Raw genomic sequence first — 18,682 nt, forward strand, 5'->3', positions numbered from 1 at the left:
GTCACGGGCAATGGGAGTGGAGCATTGTCCCCCTGCAGGCATCGGGTCGAAAATGGGGGTGAATAGCAGGGGTGGCTTGTGTTACTACCCGTGGGCTTCGGCTTCCACTTACCCACTCCTGGCGGAGTGGGTGACAAAACCCCGCAACGGCCAAAACCTCGCAACACTCACACCCACCTATTTTTACTACTTTCCCCTATAAAATCCTACTTTTTAATTAAATATATTTCCTTTATTAAATTTTATATAGATAAAAGATAAATACCTTTAAAATCCTTATTTTATAAAGATTAATAATAAAATATTTTTAAATTTCTAGGGTTAGGGTTTAAGATTTTAGTTTTTTTAGTTAAGGGTTTTTTAAAATTAATATATCTTTTTATATAAATTATATAATAAAAATATAATACCTATAGAATTTTAGTAGAATTTTCTTTTATATAAAAGAATATTTTTAAAATTAAAATCTATTTATAAAAGATTAAGAATTAAAGTTTTAAAAGAATTTATAATATTAAAAATCTTATAAAGAAATAGAATATAATAACCTTAAATTTAAAAATAGAATTTTATAAATATTATTTATATAAATATAATAATTCTAAGAATAATCTAATATTTTTATTTTTTAATAATATAATTTATTTAAATAAATATATTAATTTAAAAAAACCCTTAACTAAAAAAACTAAAATCTTAAACCCTAACCCTATAAATTTAAAAATATTTTATTATTAATCCTTATAAAATAAGGATTTTAAAGGTATTTATTTCTTCCTTATATAAAATTTAATAAAGGAAATATATTTAATTAAAAAGTAGGGTTTTATAGGGGAAAGTAGTAAAAATAGATAGGTGTAAGTGTTGCGAGGTTTTGGCCGTTGTGGGTTTTTGGCACCCCCTACGCCAAGGGCGTAGGGGGGCAGGGAAGGCCTGCCCCCCGGGTAGGAGTGGACCGGGGTAAGTCCGCTCACCTCGACGGTGATAAGTTGCCAGACTCTAGTTTTTCCGATTCGAGGGTGGGTGTATGAAATGCTCCACAATGACCTTGGAAAGGTCTGTTGTCACTGCGGCAATGTGATCCGGACCGCTGATCAATGCTGGGCAATAAGTCTTGACACCATCCGGTGGTACTCCAGCCATGTCCGTGGATTCCAGGATATTTGTCAACTATCAACAGCATTGAGGTGGTTTCCGCTGTAGTTGAGCAATTGTGAACAAATATTCATGTAGTTTTGTGTGCAATCATTTTCTTCGACGCTGTAAATGTTAAAATTGCCCTACGTCAGTGATGAAAATACTGGCTCGTGAATGTCCACATGTGCACTTGTCTTCATTGATAAACCATATTTTCCGATACATCCATCATCAACGTGTATCACCTGTGTAAAGTGACTACCCTATATTTCCTTACACGAGAACAAAAATATCAGATAGACGCATGGCCGTGAGTCTCGAACGGCAAGCCCAAGCAGAAAACGCCCGCTACAATCCAAAGAGCGGCACTCGCATAAATAGGTACCACCGAGTAGCCCGAGTAAGTGGAGATGAAAGATGCTGCCAATCCACCAGTACGTAGCAATGCCGCCGCAATCCCAGTTCCAGTTCCCCTGACTGGGGCAGGGAATGACTCTGGCGTAAATGCGAACATGATTGCATATTCTGTCGACAGAACAGTCAGTCTTGATGGGCGACTATGGCCAGGGGTGTTAGAATGCGGAGCGTGGGCTTACCAAAGTTGCCAAGAATGGCGGTCGCACATTGAAAGCCGATGTCTGCTGCCTCTGTACCAACGCTTGTGTATGCGAACAGAAAAACACCAGTTAGCATCGCGGACAGGGCCATCATCCAGCGCCGCCCCAAGCGCGTTTCAACGCAGAAACCAGCTGCAATTGGGCCGACCACGCCAACTACTGAGACGATGCAATAGACCATGTAAGTGTGGTTGACTAGTGGTGAAGTTAGTCCTGCTACAGGTCCTAAAGTGGTGTATTCTAGAACATTCCAAAACATGAAAGACGGGGATCCGTAAAAGGTGAAAAGCGATACTGACGTGAGTTGTTCGTGGAGTAGGTCGTTTTCGTTTGGAGGTAGGATGTGATGAAAGCGAAATAGAGCGGGTATGCCACGCCGATGGTCAACCAGATGAGAAAAATCACCGAACTGTGTCGAGCCATCTTGCGGCTTGCAAAGAGCTTGCGGTAGCTATGACTGCTGTAGTCCTTGAAATTCTCGGCGATGATCTGCTTGTAGGACAGTGGCGCCTTCTTCTCGGCAACTGCAGGCGAAGTGCTTTCACTCTGTTCCTCTTGGATGATCAGCCCAGACTGAGCTGCATCGATCGCCTTGAGCATATCCAGGGTCAAGGTTTCGGGCTTTCCGTTGTATCGAGCCACATAATTGACAGCATCGACTGCCTCGGCGTCACGCCCCCTTGACAATAGGTATCGTGGTGACTCGGGCATCTTGAACACGAGAATTCGGATGAGGGCGAAGGCGATGGCGAGGGAACCTAGCGTGATCATAACATACCGCCTGGAGGAATTTGGGTTAGTCATAACTATCGCGTGAGATGCATGTCATGATGGCATTCACTTACCAACCCATGTTTGAACTCGCAGCGCAGGGAGCTTCGGAACTCTCACAAGCATAGTTTGCCAGAAACACCCACGCCACCAACGAGACAATGACTTGTCCCAAATTCCACCATGCGGACAGGCTTGCCAACAACCACTGGCGTTCTTGGGGTATGAATTCCAGGAAAATAATGCTGTCAACAGGGACGTTACCGCCTGCAGCTGTGCCAATAACAGCCCAAAGCGAGCAGAACGTTACGAAGTTCTGTGACCCAGCTGACGCGCAGGCGAAGATACCACCGATCAGAATTGTGGCATTAAAAGCAGGCTTGCGTCCGATGAGGTCTGCCGTGATGCCCCAGAAGGACGCTCCAATGATCAGCCCAACATAGTAGGCGACGGAGCTGAAGCTTAGATGTGTAATATCGGTGAACTCGTTTGCTACCGGCGGTCTGATAGCGGTTATTCCTTGACTAAAGAAATTGTCCACTACCCAACCCATGCCCCCCACCACGAAGAGGTACCATTGGAACCTGAATAGCACACACGAATTAAACACGACTAGAAGACTGTGCGAGGCAAGTAGACTTACTTTCCCATCCCTATCTCAGCCAAATGCTTTGCCACCAACTCTGACTTCAACCGGTAGCTGTCGCTGACGGAGCTACCGTAGAAATCGGACACCTGTTGGTCGTCGACGACTTCGAGCCCGCCATTACCTACTGACGGCTCTCGGGTGAGAACCTCCTTGCCCTTCGAATCCTCACTCTTCTGGGCCGACATGATGAGATTGGCAAGATGAGGCTTATAGTCGTTTGACATGGAAAGTATTTCGTTGAAACACGAAGTCCTCGTGAACGGCTGAAGTTATTAATAAATTAAACACCCTGGAAAAGCATGTCTCCTTTACGGCAGTCCGGACCTACCCAAGCCGTACCTAGGTATCTTCCAGTACCAATCGCTATCAAGCGGCCGCAGCTCGGACTGCTGACGCACAGGTGCTACAGCAAGGCACCAGCGTATCAGTGCCCAGATAATCGGCACTTGGTGGTCCATGGGGCTGCCCAATCAGCTCTCTGTAATGTATCGACCAAGTTACCTTACTTGTTAAGGTTGTTTTCCGCAGTCAGCTCTGGGGTAGAAGCATGGAGTCCGGTACCAAGAATCCCACCCCCGTAAGGACTCCCCTGCCAAAGCAAAGTTTCCCCATTTACGATAACAAGCAGTACGACCCGCCTCTCTCTCTTATCCACCGAGGAACCCTGTTTTATGCAGGTTGTACTGTAGCATCACTTGCTGAGACAGGCCGCCTAGCCCGCTAGCCCGCTCGTAGAGACGCATTGCATGGAGATTGGCACACATGGCCCTGACGCAGGAAAAGAGATGGGGACACTGCCATAATGCAGGGATATGTGATTTACTGCCATTCACGCGCGCACGTGTTTTGCACAAAACTATGACGGACGCATACGGCTACAATACTGCACGCGTATGGGCGTGATATAGGACGATTACGGTAGTATTCATTTTTACGTATAAGACTCTGGAATGAAACCGCTACACTTGCAGAAAGCCACCGTAGTAGTTGTCCAGAGAGCGAGCAGCCACCAAACCTGCATCGTCTCCTGCTGTACTGTACTTGGTGACAGAGCCAACGTAGCCGTCAGGTCGCACATTGACGATAGCCACCTGCTCTGACCCGAGTTCGCCGATCCATTTCTCCGTGCATGTCTGACTTTGTGTATCAAGATGTGAGACATTATCAAGGTATACGGTCCACTTGCTTTTGCTCAGCAGACGCGGCAGGGATGCCAATTCAAACTCCCCCTTTTCTGTTCTCGCTATTTGACAGTCAGCAAATAGCACAGGAAAAATCCAGTCTGGGCAAACTTACTTATGAGGGCATATGTGAACAGTTGACTGAGCGGTACATATCTTTCGGGACGGTAGTATGTGTCCCTTGGCTTAGTTGGTCTAGGTGAATCCTGGTAGGACTTGCTGGCTGCCGTAGACAGTTGCGACATGAGCGACGCCTCTGACAAGACCGATTCACTGAACTTGGCGAGGAAGTTTGCTGATCCCAAAACATCCGGTACAATCACGAAAACGCGAAACTGGCCGAGAATAGGTATGTCCAGCTGGATATCGACAGGGTTGTCGTCGATGTAACGAGTGACTTTGGCTGGCGGCAGGTTTCGCCCGGGACGAGCGGCACCCTTGAACACGTGCCCATTCTGAAGCTGCTTTGCAGGCCCATCAACATGGTTGAGACTGTTGGATGCATATTCCACTCCAGCGCCGGAGATGAACCCTATGTTTGTGCGAAAGTTCTCGGCTAAGGCTTTGGCGTCCCCACCAGCGACGCTGTTGGCATGCTCGTAGTCAAAATTGATCAGGTCGTGAGCGATCTTCTTTCGCTCCTCCTCGTAAGTTCCAAGCAATATGTCCTTCTTAGCCAGCCCACGCACGGAGAGGTTCAGCTTCCAGCCAAGGTTCCATGAGTCGTGCATGCTAGTGTTCATCCCTTGCGCAGCCTTGGGGCTGTGAGTATGGCTGGCATCACCGGCGATGAAGACTCGTGGGGGCTGGCCAGTGGAATCGGAGAAGCGGGCTGCCACTCGTTGAGTGACGCGATAGTTCCCGAACCATTCCACTGAGAGCCACTCAAGGCTGTATGGTGACATGATTTTCCTTGCTTGGTCCATAACGAACTGCTCGTCCACTGAGTTCTGCTGATTCTTCACCTCAATGTAGAACCGCGTGAGGTTCCGTTCCCGCGGGATGATCAAGACTGATCCGTGCTCTTCCGAGTAGACGACGGTTTTGCTCCATATATCGGGGAAGTCAGTCTCGAGCCTGCCATCCAGCACGCCCCAGTAGGAATCGTGAGGGTTGCCTTCCGCATATGTCCCGGGTATCCCTTGGCGAACCCGCGAGCGTGCCCCGTCGCAGCCAACGAGGTAGTCAGACTGGAGAGTCTGTTCGGAATTGTCGTGCGTGTATGTGACTTGAATTGGAGAACCCCCATCTCCTTTGCCGTAGCCGAATGTCTTGAATTCGCATCCACGCCGGACCTCAAACCCACTTTGCCTCAAATCGTCGACGAACATGCCCTCTACCATGCCTTGATGACACAACAGTATGAAAGGATGGAGCACATCGACTGCATCTGATGGGTAGTGCACCTCGCGCCCTACCCGGGCCAAGGCCGGGACCTCAGTGCCGTTGACCTGGGACCGCCACATGCAGATATCGAACACTTTAACGCCAGTGTCCAGAAGATCACCCCCAAGACGGAGCATCTGGAAGGTCTCAATCGTCTTGGGTTGAATTCCATCGGCTCTGCCCACTGTCGTCTGGTCCGGTCTGTCATCAAGAATTTCAACCTTGATGCCAAACCTCGCCAAGAGGGCACTGCGGGTCTCAAGTCAGTACTCAAAAGTCCAGGTGAAGAGATGGAGTAGCACTCTTACGCCAACATGATGCCAGCAGGTCCGGCCCCAACCACACATACATTGCATGTACCGGGTGCACCAGTCATGGCTTCCTTAGCAGTTGCTCCGTTTGTCTTGGTGAGCGTCATGTTGAGTCGTCAGCTGTGAAACCAGAACCTTCAAGTTCTCGCCAGGCCCAATTACACAGGCAACGACGCAACTGAAAGCTCAACATTCATATGAGAGTGATGGAGTGGTGCGGCTCGGCCAATTGAGACGTAGTGTGCCCATACTAGCGTCCCATCAGCTCATCAGCCCATCAGCTCATGGCGTGTCGTCAGTCTGCTGACTACGACTTTCCCACCCCTAGGGAATGGCAATGCGCCGAGCGAGAGCTTCACCCGTCGTCTGGCAATCGGTACATGCCGGCGGGAAGTGGGTTGGAGTACAGGCACAACATCCTGCATCCCCACTCTTGGCTAACGCGTGTATCCCTGCAGTTCTCCGTATGCCTAATTCCCATTAGATTTAGACTTTGATGCTATGTAGCCACGTCGCAATCAGTGCCGTGTTGGCACTGATAGGCATATTCGCGCCGAGATTACAATACGAGTGAGTCGGGACCCAATCAGAGGACCACTAGCTCTGATCTCTTGTGATTATGCAATAGACAGGGGTTTCAATCGCATTGACTTCCTGCCCAGTCGGCTTTTCGGTGGATACCCCGATATGACGATAGTTCTCGCCTTCCGCGACCGGGCCGGAATGCGCAGGACGGGCATTGCAAGGTCAGGCGTGAACAGTCATTTGATCAGACACGGAGAGTCTGCGAAACGGATTCATTTCTGTCCATAGGAGAGACCTGGTATTAGCAATTGATGGATGTGACTTGGCAGGAAGTTGTTGCTGGCAAGCGACGTGCCCGGGAGGAGGCAATCACAGAATTTGCCGTCTTGAATGGGCATGCTGGATCCCAGAAGATAGATCCCAGCGAATATTCGTCGACGTTTGCTCGTGATGAAGAGATCCTCCAACAAGTTGCAAGGTCAGAGATTTCCTGCGAGGCTCTTACCCTGCGCCATATTGAAAAGTGAGTGCAATCACTCAGAGCTTGAAATTTGCCAAAGCGCATGTGGGACTGAAAGCTGGAGCTCAACACAGGGCATGCACAATACACAAATCGGTAAGAAGAGTCTTCTCTTGTTGCAGTAGCTTTGCCAGAACAGCACCACTGGCTTCGCTTCTATTCCGCACAGGTGCAAAGCCACACACGGCGCCTTCATACAGTGGCAGACAAGTACTACACTTTGCGATATCTACGTGCTACGGTGTTCTCGCTAACTCAGCCTTTCCAATAATCCAACAGACAAACTGGCAAGTGCAATACGACATAGCCCTAATTCTTAAATAGCTAACAAATCATCACAGCTTAACAGAAGTGTGCTTCAAAGATGCCTTGGATGCTGCCCGGAATCTTGACAAATATCTTTCACAACACAATGAGCAAATGGGACCACTTCACGGTATGGTGGTGACTTTGAAAGATCAATTCAATTTGAAAGGCTATGACACAACACTTGGATATGTAGGAAGAGCGTTCAACCCAGCAGAACAGGATGCAGCGGCGGTCAAGATGCTCAAATCGCTAGGGGCTGTAATCTTGGGGAAGACGAATCTCCCTCAGAGCATCATGTGGTGTGAGACTGAGAATCCGCTCTGGGGCTTGACCACGAACCCTTACAGTCAAGAATACACACCTGGTGGCTCTACTGGAGGTGAAGCTGTCCTGATTGCAGGCGGCGCAAGTATGCTCGGCATGGGAACTGATATTGGGGGGAGTATCCGAATTCCGTCGCACATGATGGGCATCTGTGGCTTCAAGCCTAGCGTGAGTTTTTAAACCCCCCACCCCGCCGCGCTCATTGTGCCCACATACCCTACCTCATATGGCAATGCTGATAGGTTTACTGCAGAGTTCCAGGCTTCCTTACCATGGCGTGCCTGTTTCGACAGAAGGCCAAGAACATGTGCCCTCTTCCGTTGGACCTATGGCTCGTAGGCTTGACACGGTTCACCTGGTGATGAAGTCACTGATTGAATCGAAGCCTTGGGAACTTGACGCTAGATGTGTTCCGGTTCCCTGGCGCGAAGATGTATATCAGGACGTTACCTCGAGACCCCTTGTTATCGGTGTGCTGAGAGACGACGGCGTTGCTCGGCCACATCCGCCTATTTCACGCGTGCTTGACGAAGCGGTGACAGCTCTTCGATCTGCTGGTCACACAATTCTCGAATGGAACGCGGACCTCCACCCCGAATGTATCCAGGTCCTGGACGAATTCTACACAGCCGATGGCGGCGAAGATATACGCGTCGCAGTGACAGCCGGTGGCGAGCCTTTCATTCCACACGTGGAGAAGCTCATAAATCGAGGCAAGCCGATATCAGTATTTGAATACTGGCAGCTGAACCGGCGAAAATGGGCACTGCAGCAGGCATATTTGGAGAAGTGGGATTCCATTCGAACAAGCGACAGGAAGATTGTCGATGCGCTTCTCACACCTCCAATGCCTCACACTGCCGTGCCGCACAAAGGTTGCCGGTGGGTCGGATACACAAAAATATGGAATGTTCTCGATTACACCGCGCTGGTCATACCTGGTGGAAAGGTGTGTGAAGATGACCTTGTGGCGTCATGGGATTTCGAGCCACGAGGAGAGGTGGACCAGTGGAGTTTGGATTTGTGGAAAGACAACAAGGAAGAGATGGCAAAGCTCAAATTGCCGATCGGACTGCAAATCGTGGGGCGTAAATTGGAGGAAGAGAAGGTTCTCGGGATTGGGAAAATAGTGCAGGATCTCTTGACCACTGGCGGTCAATCATAGACATAGATAAAGGACAATGGAGAATAGAGTTTCGCCCAGAATTTGAATTTAATGAATAACTGATGGCAAGCGGTATGACTGTGGTTTCTACCACATCGCATCTGTTCCCGGGCGCCAGCCTGACAATGTCCGATTAGCTCAACTCATGGAGCACAAAGCGGGAGCTTGTCTGAAGCAATGCAATTTTTTGGATTCAGCTTCATTTCACCTGGACTGCAGATCCTGTATAAGTGGTTTCCTATCTAATCACCATACATCTAAGACTCATATGGCGCCTTCATAGAGTAGTAAGCGCTCAAGATCAATCTGGACCAGATCCTGCAGGACTAGTCCTGAATATTCACCACTTAGTCACTCCCCCGTCTACCACGATGTCGGTACCAGTGCAGTATTTACTGGCGTCGCTTGCCAAAAACACACATGCTCCTTTGATATCATCGGGCTCTGCAACACGACCAAGCATGATCTCATCTTTCCAACTCTCCAATAAGTGCGGGAATGGGGATGTCATCTCAGTTCTAACAAAACCTGGGCTCACTGAATTCACCCGGATCCCGTACTTGTTCATCTCAGCAGCCATCGGTGCCACCATGGCCTTCACCGCACCCTTGGTCCCGCAGTAGGCACTCGAGCGCTGAGAACGGATCGCAATGTATGACGCCATGCTGGCGACGAGGATGATGCTACCACACTTGGTCTGATTCTCGATCATCTGTTTCGCCGCAAGCTGTGCAGTAAAGTAGACACCCTTGCAGTTGACCCCAAATAACCTGTCGAAGTCTTCCTCGGTGGTCTCCATGAATTCGACATTCTTGTTCACCCCTGCGCAGGCAACAAGGATGTCAAGCCTTCCACCGAAGTCTGTCTTAAAGGCTTCAAAACCAGCCTTGAGGCTAGAGATCGACGTCACGTCAATCGTGTAAGCCTTTGTTTGAATGCCGTAGTCCGATGTGAGCTGTGCTAGAGCTGGTGAAGGCGGTATCACGTCGAAGACGGCCACGTCTGCGCCTGCCTCGGCCAGGCCTTGAGCAAAGGCAAGGCCACATCCTCTGGCTCCACCAGTTACCAGAGCAACTCTTCCTTTCAGCGAAAACTATGAAGAATAAATATTCAAAATTAGCACATGATTATACTCCAACACGCGTTTTTAATTTTTGTTCATGCCCGTACCTTAGACATGGCTGAGTGATGCTTGCCCAGAGTAATCTCCTAGAGAATGTGGTCCGTTTGGTGTTTCAACGTGGCGAGGTCACAGAGTCCTATCATTGGAGCGTGGACTGTTCCCAATTTGTAATAGCAGTACATCCATGGAGTATCCGCACCATTCGCATATAAGCTCGCAGTCGAGTCTGCGATAAACGCATGTTCGCCAGGAGACTTCTTCCACATACGGAAGGGGTGTGCGGAAGACTGACTCCGATGCCAACGCTGGTCTGTAGCAAGCGGTCTACGGTCAATAGTGGGGCTGGAGTATTGGGTCCGCGATGTCAAGAGTGGGAAAAGGAGGGGAAGCTCTGGTGAGACTCAAGTGCGCGGGCTTGGCAGGCCGTCGCTATCTCCAAGGCCGCCGCCTCTTCCTATTGCCGGGTGCTTGTCGTACAAGCGCCGGGCGGCAGCATATCATGTACTCCGCATCGTCCTGTGCTCCGGACTGTGGTAGCGCGTCATTAGTGAGAGCCAGTCCGTCCAGTCGCTTTCGGAAACGAACCCCACTACAAGCATCCCTGTGCCTAGCTGATCCCCCTCCTCGTACCGGCCACCCGACCAACGCTGGCTGAGTACATCAACAAAAAAGAGTCAGCAGCATCGTGTGCATCATCCAGGCCTGCGTGTGCCTGTAGCTAAGACAGTATCTCATCCAAGAACCACAATGGGCAAGAAAGAAGTATTGGTTTGGTGAGTATTTCCAAGATCCATAGGCCCTGCAGCCGACTGAAGATGCTGATATTAGAACAGTTATGGCGTAGATATCGACGCAGTGGCCGGGTGGCTTGGGTCCTATGGAGGTGAGGACAGCACCAGCGACATCAGCCGGGGTAAGTCTAGCTATGGCAGCATCTTTTCATACCTTGGTAGCTACTACGAGGTCTGACGATGACCAGGGCTTTGGGCCGGGACAATTGGGACTCGAAGACTTCTGAAGTTGTTCGAGAAGTACAATATCAAAGCCTCCTGGTTCATCCCCGGCCACTCATTGGAGACATTTCCAGAGGAGTGTGCCATGGTCCGCGACGCGGGTCATGAGATTGGTCTTCACGGCTATAGTCATGAGAACCCCGTCGATATGACCCTCGAGCAGCAGAGAGACGTGTTGGATAAGACCTGGAAGATGCTGACAGACTTCTGCGGCAAGCCGCCTCGTGGCTCCGTTGCTCCCTGGTGGGAAACCAGCAAGGAGGGTACCGAGCTCATGCTCAGCTATGGCATTGAGTATGACCACTCCATGTCGCACCATGACTGTCAAGCGTATTGGCTCCGCACAGGGGATTCTTGGACCAAAATTGATTACTCGAAGAAGGCCGAGGAATGGATGAAGCCACTGGTGAAGGGGCAAGAGACGGGGCTTGTTGAAATCCCCGGTTCTTGGTATATCGATGATCTGCCTCCAATGATGTTCATCAAAGGAAATGCGAACTCTCACGGATGGGTAAACCCTAGGTAATTTGTCAACGGGCAATATGTTTCTAAAAAGGACAATGCTGATGATATTGGGCAGAGACGTTGAAGATATTTGGAAGGATCACTTCGACTACTTCTACCGAGAATACGGCACGTCATTTCACGTTTCCCTTCATTGGAGCATCTACTAACATTAGCTGACTTCAGACGAATTCATCTTCCCCATGACCATCCACCCTGATGTGTCTGGCCGTCCACACGTCTTGCTCATGCACGAGCGCATAATTGAGCATATCAACAAACACGAGGGTGTAAGATGGGTGACCATGGCCGAGGTATGTGATCTTGCCCACTTGTGCAAAGACCTGAGATATTGACTGCATGATAAAGATGTGCGACCACTTCAAGAGCAAGAACACACCAGCACCAGGTGCTCTGATGCCTGCTGATGCACAAGAGGTAATGCGAAAGTATCATGAGGCCAAGAACAAAAAGTCGTAACTCTAGACAAGATAGTGTTTTGATGAAAGCCTTGGAAGCAAGACCCATATTGAGGAGCCGCCTGTTTGATGTTTATGACACGTATCAATCGACTCTATTATCTACCATTTCATTATGAATTCCTTGCAATATGTCGGTACAAGGAGGTAATTACCTTGGTATTGATCTCTCCACCACAGTGAAAAGGATCAGCATGGCTGTGAATTCATACAAAGTACCTCCACCTTGTGTCTCTAGTTCCCAATACGATATCCCTCGTGTCAGTGTCACCAGCCTTCAACACAGCCCCACACTCCCGGTCTTTTCTTGCATTCTCCCTGCGCATCCAAAGGCCTAATCCAAGGGTAAAGCAAATGCAGACCACATTACAAGCCGCTGTTGCACCCAGAGTGGGGATGTAACGAGGGGCGTAATTAGTTCGGAATGTTGCCCCGGACAGGATACCGCCCAAATTTCCAAGGCCGACCAACAAGCCTGTCGTCGCTGCCCTCGACGTCTCGCTGAGGTTATTGTTGTTGTGCCAACTGTGGACAAGACAACTCGGGATGTATGCGCCACTGCATAGCAGGAAGCAGGCGAAGTATGCCACGCCGATGTGTGCCGCGTCAGTGTCTGAGGGGACCGCCGCCAAAATGATGAGTCCCGCCAGGCTAAGCAGCAATGCGCCGACGATATGGAACGAACGCTCGCGGTTCCTATCGGAGCTGCGTGTCACGGCCAGGAGAGCCAAAAACCCAACCACATTTGGCGGAACGGTGAGGAGATTTGTGATCACCGTGCTATAACCCAGCCGTCTGAGGATCAGGGGAAGGAAGTTCGCTGTTGTCGCGAACGCAACCGGATAGGTGAAGCTGATGATGCACCACACTGCGAACATGCGGTTCTTCCAGCTGCTAAAGCAATCTTTGAGCGTAAACTCTTCGCCAACCTGCCGAGAGCCGTCTCTCAGCTGCCGCATCTCCGCCATCGTCTTCTCCTCCTCGGTGAAAAACCACGCAGTTGAGGGTGATGCTGGCAGCCAGAAGAAAGCAACAATTCCCATGATGACAGTCATCCCACCTTCAATTAGAAACAACCACATCCCTGATAGTAACATTAGTCCTGCTACGGGTCCTGAGGTGTTGTATTATAGGACGCTCCAAAATACAAAAGGCGGGGATCCATGATAGGTGAAAAGTGATGCTTACAGCCTTTGACATGTGACTCCTTGATTTGAAATACCCCAAATGCTAACAGCCCGGAGAAAGCCCCCGCCAGCAGCGCACTGCCGAAGAACAGGGCAATACGGAAGCCGAGTTCGCCTCGGGTGTAGAAGAGCGTGAGATAGAACACGGCGCCGGCGAAGAACCCGGCTTCAAGGGCACTGAATTCGATGACAGTGAATTAGCATACAAAATGAATGTGAATAATGCAGCCATCTGGGGGAATGCTTACGCTAGAATCAACCGGACAACCAATATGCCGGCAAAGCTGGTGCAGGCGGCTTGAAGCATTGACATTGCCCCCCAGCCGGTCATGAGGAGTGGAAGCATGATCTTTCCCGAAAATCGCGCGGTCAACATGTTGAGGGGGAGGTCGCAGAGACCATTCGGTATGTAAAAGAGAAGGACGAGCAACGAGTACTCCTGCCCGACAAAGTGCAGGTCCTTTCCCATTCCATCTGTCTCGGCATTACCCAGATTACTCTGAAAGATGACTTATTGTTAGCAATGATGGAACTCATCATCATCTAGTTACCTAGGTATGCTTGTATTTGACTCACTCGATCGATGGAGTTGAAGAAGTACATCATGCTGAGGAAAGGTAAAAGCCACAGGTCTAGCTTTCGCACTGGAGCACCCATGAGCATTTTTTGGTCTTATTTCGGAAGTCATCAGGTCTTACCATATTTCCGCTCGCTTTTCAGGCTCGCGTGAACCTCATCGCACCCATGGACTTGGCCTTCCGTTGTTGAGCGATCGTCCCCAGCTAGTGCGATACCCGGCTTCTCGAAGTTACTTGAATCAGCCATTCTGTGGTAGCCCAAAGGAATTCGCGTTCTCCAAGACTTATGGGAAGAGATTGTATAAACCGGTCCAGTTGAGAGTTGTTCAATTTGTTGTTGGTTTCTCTCACAGCTTTGTACTCCTACGCCAGATCCACAGTGCATCTGTTTTCATTTGAGCTATCACAGCCATGATGATGATTGGCTGCTGGTGAGACCAAAGTAGGAAAGGTGCGTCGCTTTTGATACGAATACCGTCACAAGCGGCATCATGAAGGTGCAAAAGACCAAAATCAAAAGTGGGAGAGCTTGCCTGATAGATAGGTCGTGGGGCCAATGGGCGTTGCTAGGGTCGGTATCAGGCAATGCAAACTGCCCAGGTGCACGTGGTGCTGAATGAGGGGCCGTCATCGAGTTTTCCGACAATTTGTTGACCAGTCACATGCTCTTCAACCATGTGTACATGGTTTACAATATTCTTCCCGGTTGAGCACCAATGTGCATGGAGACATTCCCGGAACACAGTCAAAGCCGTCAAGTTCGGATGCAAAGTTTTCGTAGATTGATGATCACCAGACATTCGACGTTTAGACCATTTCATTTTGATGCAACTCTTTTATACGGTACATGATCGCTCGTTAGAGGGGATCTCCCAAAATTACATGGGCATATTGAATTTGGCCCTTAAGCAGCAGCAATTGGCGTGCCAGCCGCGGGAGACGATGCCGCTGCCGTAGTGCTCGCAACCACTTTCTCCAAGCCCTGCTTGAAAAGCTGTGCTCTCCCATAAGACTCAGCGTAGGCTGCGGATACGGCCTCCTGAACCGTAACTGGGGGGAATTTCGCCGGTTCATCCGCAAGTTTACATGTCGGGATGCACTCGACGAGGTAGTCGGGGTTACCCGACACAAACAAGGGGATAGAGTAACGCTCTTTTCCTGACTTGTTGATGACTCGGTGGACGTTGCTCTTGTACTTCTCATTTGTCCACCGAGACATGAGATTGCCCAGGTTTATGACCAAAGCACCTTTGGTGGGCTCGACCTAGATCAAATGTCAGATGATGTCTCTTAGTTGCTGGCAAACAATTAAACTCACATCGATCCATGTTTCCGAACGCTTATCCCAGACCTGCAGACCATCGACCTCGTCCTGCAAGAGTAGAGTGATCGCCCCGAAGTCAGTGTGAGCACCGATTCCTCGCGACAACTTCTCGTCCGCGTCGGCTGGTTGACTCGGATAGTGGAGCAGCCGCATCGTCGCTACAGCACCGTTCATGAACTCAGAGAAGTAGTCCTCTTCAAGGCCTAGGGACAGCGCCAGGGCCTTCAGAAGATCAGCGGCCAAGCCAACGGTTGACTTGTAGTAGGTCATGGTCGTTTCCTGGAATGTGTGCCCCAGAGGCTCCGGCCACTGGTTTGGCCCGCTGTTGAGTTTCTTCTCCAAGAAGTAGGGGTGATCGGCAGAGATGTCATCGCCAATGTAAAAGCCTTCCTTCAGCTCGGGCTGGGTGCCTTCCTCCAAGATCTGTGATCGGAGCATCTCGTACCCGCGGTTCCAAGTATTGTTATTCTTGGAGACTTTTTGCTTCTCCTCCAGATCTAGGGAGAAGAACCTCTTGGCACTTTTCATGGCAGCGCTCTGTTGCTCCAGTGGGACAGAATGGTTCTTAATCTGGAAAAAACCATTGTACAAGCAACTCTGGCGGATCTGGTCAACCACGCCGGCCTTGACTGCTGGGTCAGGCGAGTAGAAATCTAAAGCACAAAGCAATACTCTCTCAGTCATTGGATTCTTGTATGCTGTAATTGTACATTGGGGTCTGCGTACCAGAGAAATCAATGAGGGGGATTTCGTTGGACATCTTTTCCGGTCGTGTCGTCCAAAGCTGTATCGGGAGTGCTGTCACATGTAAAAGAAGAATCAAATCGCGACGAAATTTGCCTTGGGATGGATCAATTGATGTTTGGTTACTGAAAGGTGTTGGTTTATGGAAGCTTGATGCGCCACAAAAGTAGCTGGGTGTGCGCAAGGTAAGCTCTAGATCCCAAGGTCACCAGTGCAACTCGGCGAGCTGCGATCTGGAGAACGTTACAACCTGCGTAAGATGGGGAAAGCGAGTGGGTCGGATGTCATCTAAGCCAAGACCTCCCAGACACTCGGTGCCGCTCCCCGTGTCCCTGGCGTCGTCTCCCAGACTCCGAGGCTCGCCCGCCATCGATACGGAGGGGTCCGGCCAACGCGCGATCCTTTAGAGTTGGTGGGATGCGTGGATGCGTACCCAGGTATGGACTAGGAGCTCTGCTAAGGGCGTTATCTGGAACCTCCACCCCAGGGACGCCAACATTTTCCCCACTCTTCTCCCACCTCTATCTTCAGTACCGGCACCAGCGGCGGACCAGGACCAGGTATCAAATCGCTTGGCAATCAAGCTGGCTGCAGCGCGTCCAGCTATGGCGAGGGCGTCAATGCTACCTACATGAATGCAGCAGGCAAGGCGAGTCGGATCTCGCAAAAGCTCGCGCTGGGTAGTTTTCAACGAGATTGTCCAATCATCCACTCCCTGGCGTCAACACTATGTGGCGGCTCTTATTTAGCTTGTAAAAATACCCTATTTATCGACGGCTTTATATCTGTCTATAGTCTAATATAACTACTATTTTAATCCTCTAAATATAAGGTATTAACTTATATAAGGAATATTTATTTCTTTTAATTTCTATAATATTTTAATAGGTGTTTAAAGGATTTATCTTTATTTATAAAAGGAATTATTCTTTTCTTTTTAAATAGATTTATAATTAAAAAAAATTTATTCCTTTATTTTTATAAATTATATCTCTTAATACTTAATTAATTAAATTATAGTAAACTTAATTTATTTATTTTAAAAGTTAACTTATTATATTAAATTTATTAAGTTTATATTTAATTAAATTAGGTTTTTAATTATCTTTTAATTAAATTAATTAAATTTTACTTTTTAAATTAAAGTTAATAAATATTTTAAACTATTTATATTTATTTTTAATATTATTAATTTTAAATATTTTTAATTACTTTATTATTATAAAATCTATTTTATTATAAAGTATATTATTTAATTTATTTTAATAAATAAATTTTAATTATATTATTTTTAATTATTTAAATTTATAATTTTAATAAATTATTATATAATTTCTTAATTTTTTAAAAGCTTTTAAATTAATTTTTTATTAAAACTTTTAAATATTTATTAAAAATCCTCCTTTTAACTTTATTTTTTAAATTTTTACTTTATAAATTTTTAATTAGATTTTTATAAAAATATTATTTAAAACTTTAAATTTCTTTTAATTTTTATTAATATTTATATTACTATTTTAATTAATTAATAAGACTTTTAATCTCTTAAAATATTTATTAATAATATTTTAAGATTTAGATTTTATAATTTATTTAAAATTAATTATTTTAATTAATCTTTAATATTTAAATAAAGTTAATATATATTATATTTAATATTTTAATTTATAAGAAAATATTTAAAAATATTTTTAATATTATTATAAAAGATTATTATTATTATAATTTTATAAAATATTTTTAAAATTTATAACTTTATTATAAAATATAACTTTTAATTTATTATATTATATTTAATATAATTAAAATTATAAAAAATATTTTTAATTTTAAAAATAGATAAAACTTTTATAAAGAAAATTATAAAAAACTAAAAATATATTAAATATAATAAAAATATACTTAAAAAGTATTATTATATAAAGTTTTTAACTTATTTTTATAATATAAGTTTTTAATAAAAGAAGTTTTTTTAATTTAAAGAATTCTTTATAAATTTTATAGCTTTATATAATAAATATAGTATTTTTAGTTATTTAATATAAAAATTATTTATATTAAAGTATAAAAGTTATAGGTTTTTTATAAAAGAAGGTTTAATTAAAATAATAATAATTTATAAAATCTTTTAATTAATAAAATTATAAAGTTAATATTTTAATTTACTTAATATATAAAAGAAACCTTTTATATATATAAAATATAAAAATATTATTATAAAGTTTTAAAATATCTTTTAAAGGAATTTAATATTATAAAAAATATTTAAATAAAGTTAAATAATTAATTGAAGATTTAAAAATAAATAATATTAACTTTTAAATAAGTAATTATTATTTAAATATTAAATTTATTTAATAATCATTATAAAAGATTTATATAAAATATTATATAAAGTTTAAAGAAAGATTTTAAAAGTTATATAATTAATATTTTATTTATTAATTTAATAAATAAATTAAAAAAACTCTTTTATAAAAATATTATTTATAAATAATAATAATAATAATAATAATAAAAATTATAAAATACTTTTATTATAACTTAAAGGGGTATATTAAAAATTACTATTTCTTTAACTTTAATAAGGTATTAAAAGTTTAAAAGTAAAAAAAAGAGAGAAAATATTTATATATATAAATTAAATTTTAATAAATTAAAGTAAAATAAAAGATTAATAAATTACTCTTTATAGTTCTTAAATTAAAAAGTTATTAATCCTTTTAATAAATTAAAAATAAAAAATAAAAAAGATTTATTAAAAGAAAATTCTAAAATAATTACTATTATTTATATATTATATAAATTATTTATAAATAAAATAGATATAAATAA

At 45.3% G+C, this 18,682-nt stretch overlaps 7 protein-coding genes across 7 annotated transcripts; 2 read left to right on the forward strand and 5 right to left on the reverse strand.

The window, feature by feature from the left end:
• Window position 1: 1 nt before the first annotated feature.
• KVR01_008190 (uncharacterized protein) lies at window positions 2-3,359 on the reverse strand (the record flags this gene model as incomplete). Its single annotated transcript, XM_044790217.1, has 6 exons — window positions 2-84; window positions 1,576-1,662; window positions 1,734-1,949; window positions 2,054-2,535; window positions 2,600-3,145; window positions 3,214-3,359. 6 exons carry the CDS (start codon window positions 3,357-3,359, stop codon window positions 2-4), a joined length of 1,560 nt encoding a protein of 519 aa, XP_044643168.1.
• Window positions 3,360-4,133: 774 nt separating this feature from the next.
• KVR01_007814 (uncharacterized protein) lies at window positions 4,134-6,411 on the reverse strand (the record flags this gene model as incomplete). Its single annotated transcript, XM_044793660.1, has 3 exons — window positions 6,050-6,411; window positions 4,471-5,990; window positions 4,134-4,417 (listed from the first exon to the last, which is right to left on the reverse strand). The coding sequence occupies exons 1-3, from the start codon at window positions 6,157-6,159 to the stop codon at window positions 4,134-4,136; spliced, it is 1,914 nt and encodes a 637-aa protein (XP_044642792.1). The 5' UTR covers window positions 6,160-6,411.
• Window positions 6,412-6,888: 477 nt separating this feature from the next.
• KVR01_008058 (uncharacterized protein) lies at window positions 6,889-8,895 on the forward strand (the record flags this gene model as incomplete). Its single annotated transcript, XM_044789307.1, has 3 exons — window positions 6,889-7,100; window positions 7,439-7,898; window positions 7,984-8,895. The coding sequence occupies 3 exons, from the start codon at window positions 6,889-6,891 to the stop codon at window positions 8,893-8,895; spliced, it is 1,584 nt and encodes a 527-aa protein (XP_044643036.1).
• Window positions 8,896-9,170: 275 nt separating this feature from the next.
• KVR01_007735 (uncharacterized protein) lies at window positions 9,171-10,074 on the reverse strand (the record flags this gene model as incomplete). The annotated part of the gene is made up of 2 exons (XM_044783190.1): window positions 9,171-9,988; window positions 10,066-10,074. The coding sequence occupies 2 exons, from the start codon at window positions 10,072-10,074 to the stop codon at window positions 9,236-9,238; spliced, it is 762 nt and encodes a 253-aa protein (XP_044642713.1). The 3' UTR covers window positions 9,171-9,235.
• Window positions 10,075-10,498: 424 nt separating this feature from the next.
• On the forward strand, window positions 10,499-12,108 carry KVR01_008165 (uncharacterized protein). Its single transcript, XM_044785158.1, has 6 exons — window positions 10,499-10,791; window positions 10,852-10,931; window positions 10,998-11,553; window positions 11,612-11,664; window positions 11,722-11,849; window positions 11,905-12,108. Exons 1-6 carry the CDS (start codon window positions 10,766-10,768, stop codon window positions 12,013-12,015), a joined length of 954 nt encoding a protein of 317 aa, XP_044643143.1. The 5' UTR covers window positions 10,499-10,765; the 3' UTR covers window positions 12,016-12,108.
• Window positions 12,109-12,220: 112 nt separating this feature from the next.
• On the reverse strand, window positions 12,221-14,026 carry KVR01_008030 (uncharacterized protein; the record flags this gene model as incomplete). The annotated part of the gene is made up of 5 exons (XM_044792012.1): window positions 12,221-13,098; window positions 13,203-13,378; window positions 13,450-13,700; window positions 13,778-13,845; window positions 13,900-14,026. 5 exons carry the CDS (start codon window positions 14,024-14,026, stop codon window positions 12,221-12,223), a joined length of 1,500 nt encoding a protein of 499 aa, XP_044643008.1.
• A 657-nt stretch (window positions 14,027-14,683) lies between these two features.
• Window positions 14,684-15,863, reverse strand: KVR01_008101 (uncharacterized protein; the record flags this gene model as incomplete). The annotated part of the gene is made up of 3 exons (XM_044793113.1): window positions 14,684-15,043; window positions 15,098-15,756; window positions 15,830-15,863. The coding sequence occupies 3 exons, from the start codon at window positions 15,861-15,863 to the stop codon at window positions 14,684-14,686; spliced, it is 1,053 nt and encodes a 350-aa protein (XP_044643079.1).
• Window positions 15,864-18,682: the final 2,819 nt, after the last annotated feature.

This window comes from Diaporthe batatas, assembly GCF_019321695.1.
Source record: "Diaporthe batatas strain CRI 302-4 chromosome Unknown Contig00009, whole genome shotgun sequence".
Taxonomy (NCBI): domain Eukaryota; kingdom Fungi; phylum Ascomycota; class Sordariomycetes; order Diaporthales; family Diaporthaceae; genus Diaporthe; species Diaporthe batatas.

Bases quoted from the DNA above. Each gene is read 5' to 3' on its own strand.
- KVR01_008165 (XM_044785158.1), top strand. From the start codon at position 10,766: ATGGGCAAGAAAGAAGTATTGGTTTG. The intron at 10,792-10,851 runs GTGAGTATTTCC...ATATTAGAACAG, and splicing joins AAGAAAGAAGTATTGGTTTG to TTATGGCGTAGATATCGACG. The intron at 11,850-11,904 runs GTATGTGATCTT...TGCATGATAAAG, and splicing joins GATGGGTGACCATGGCCGAG to ATGTGCGACCACTTCAAGAG.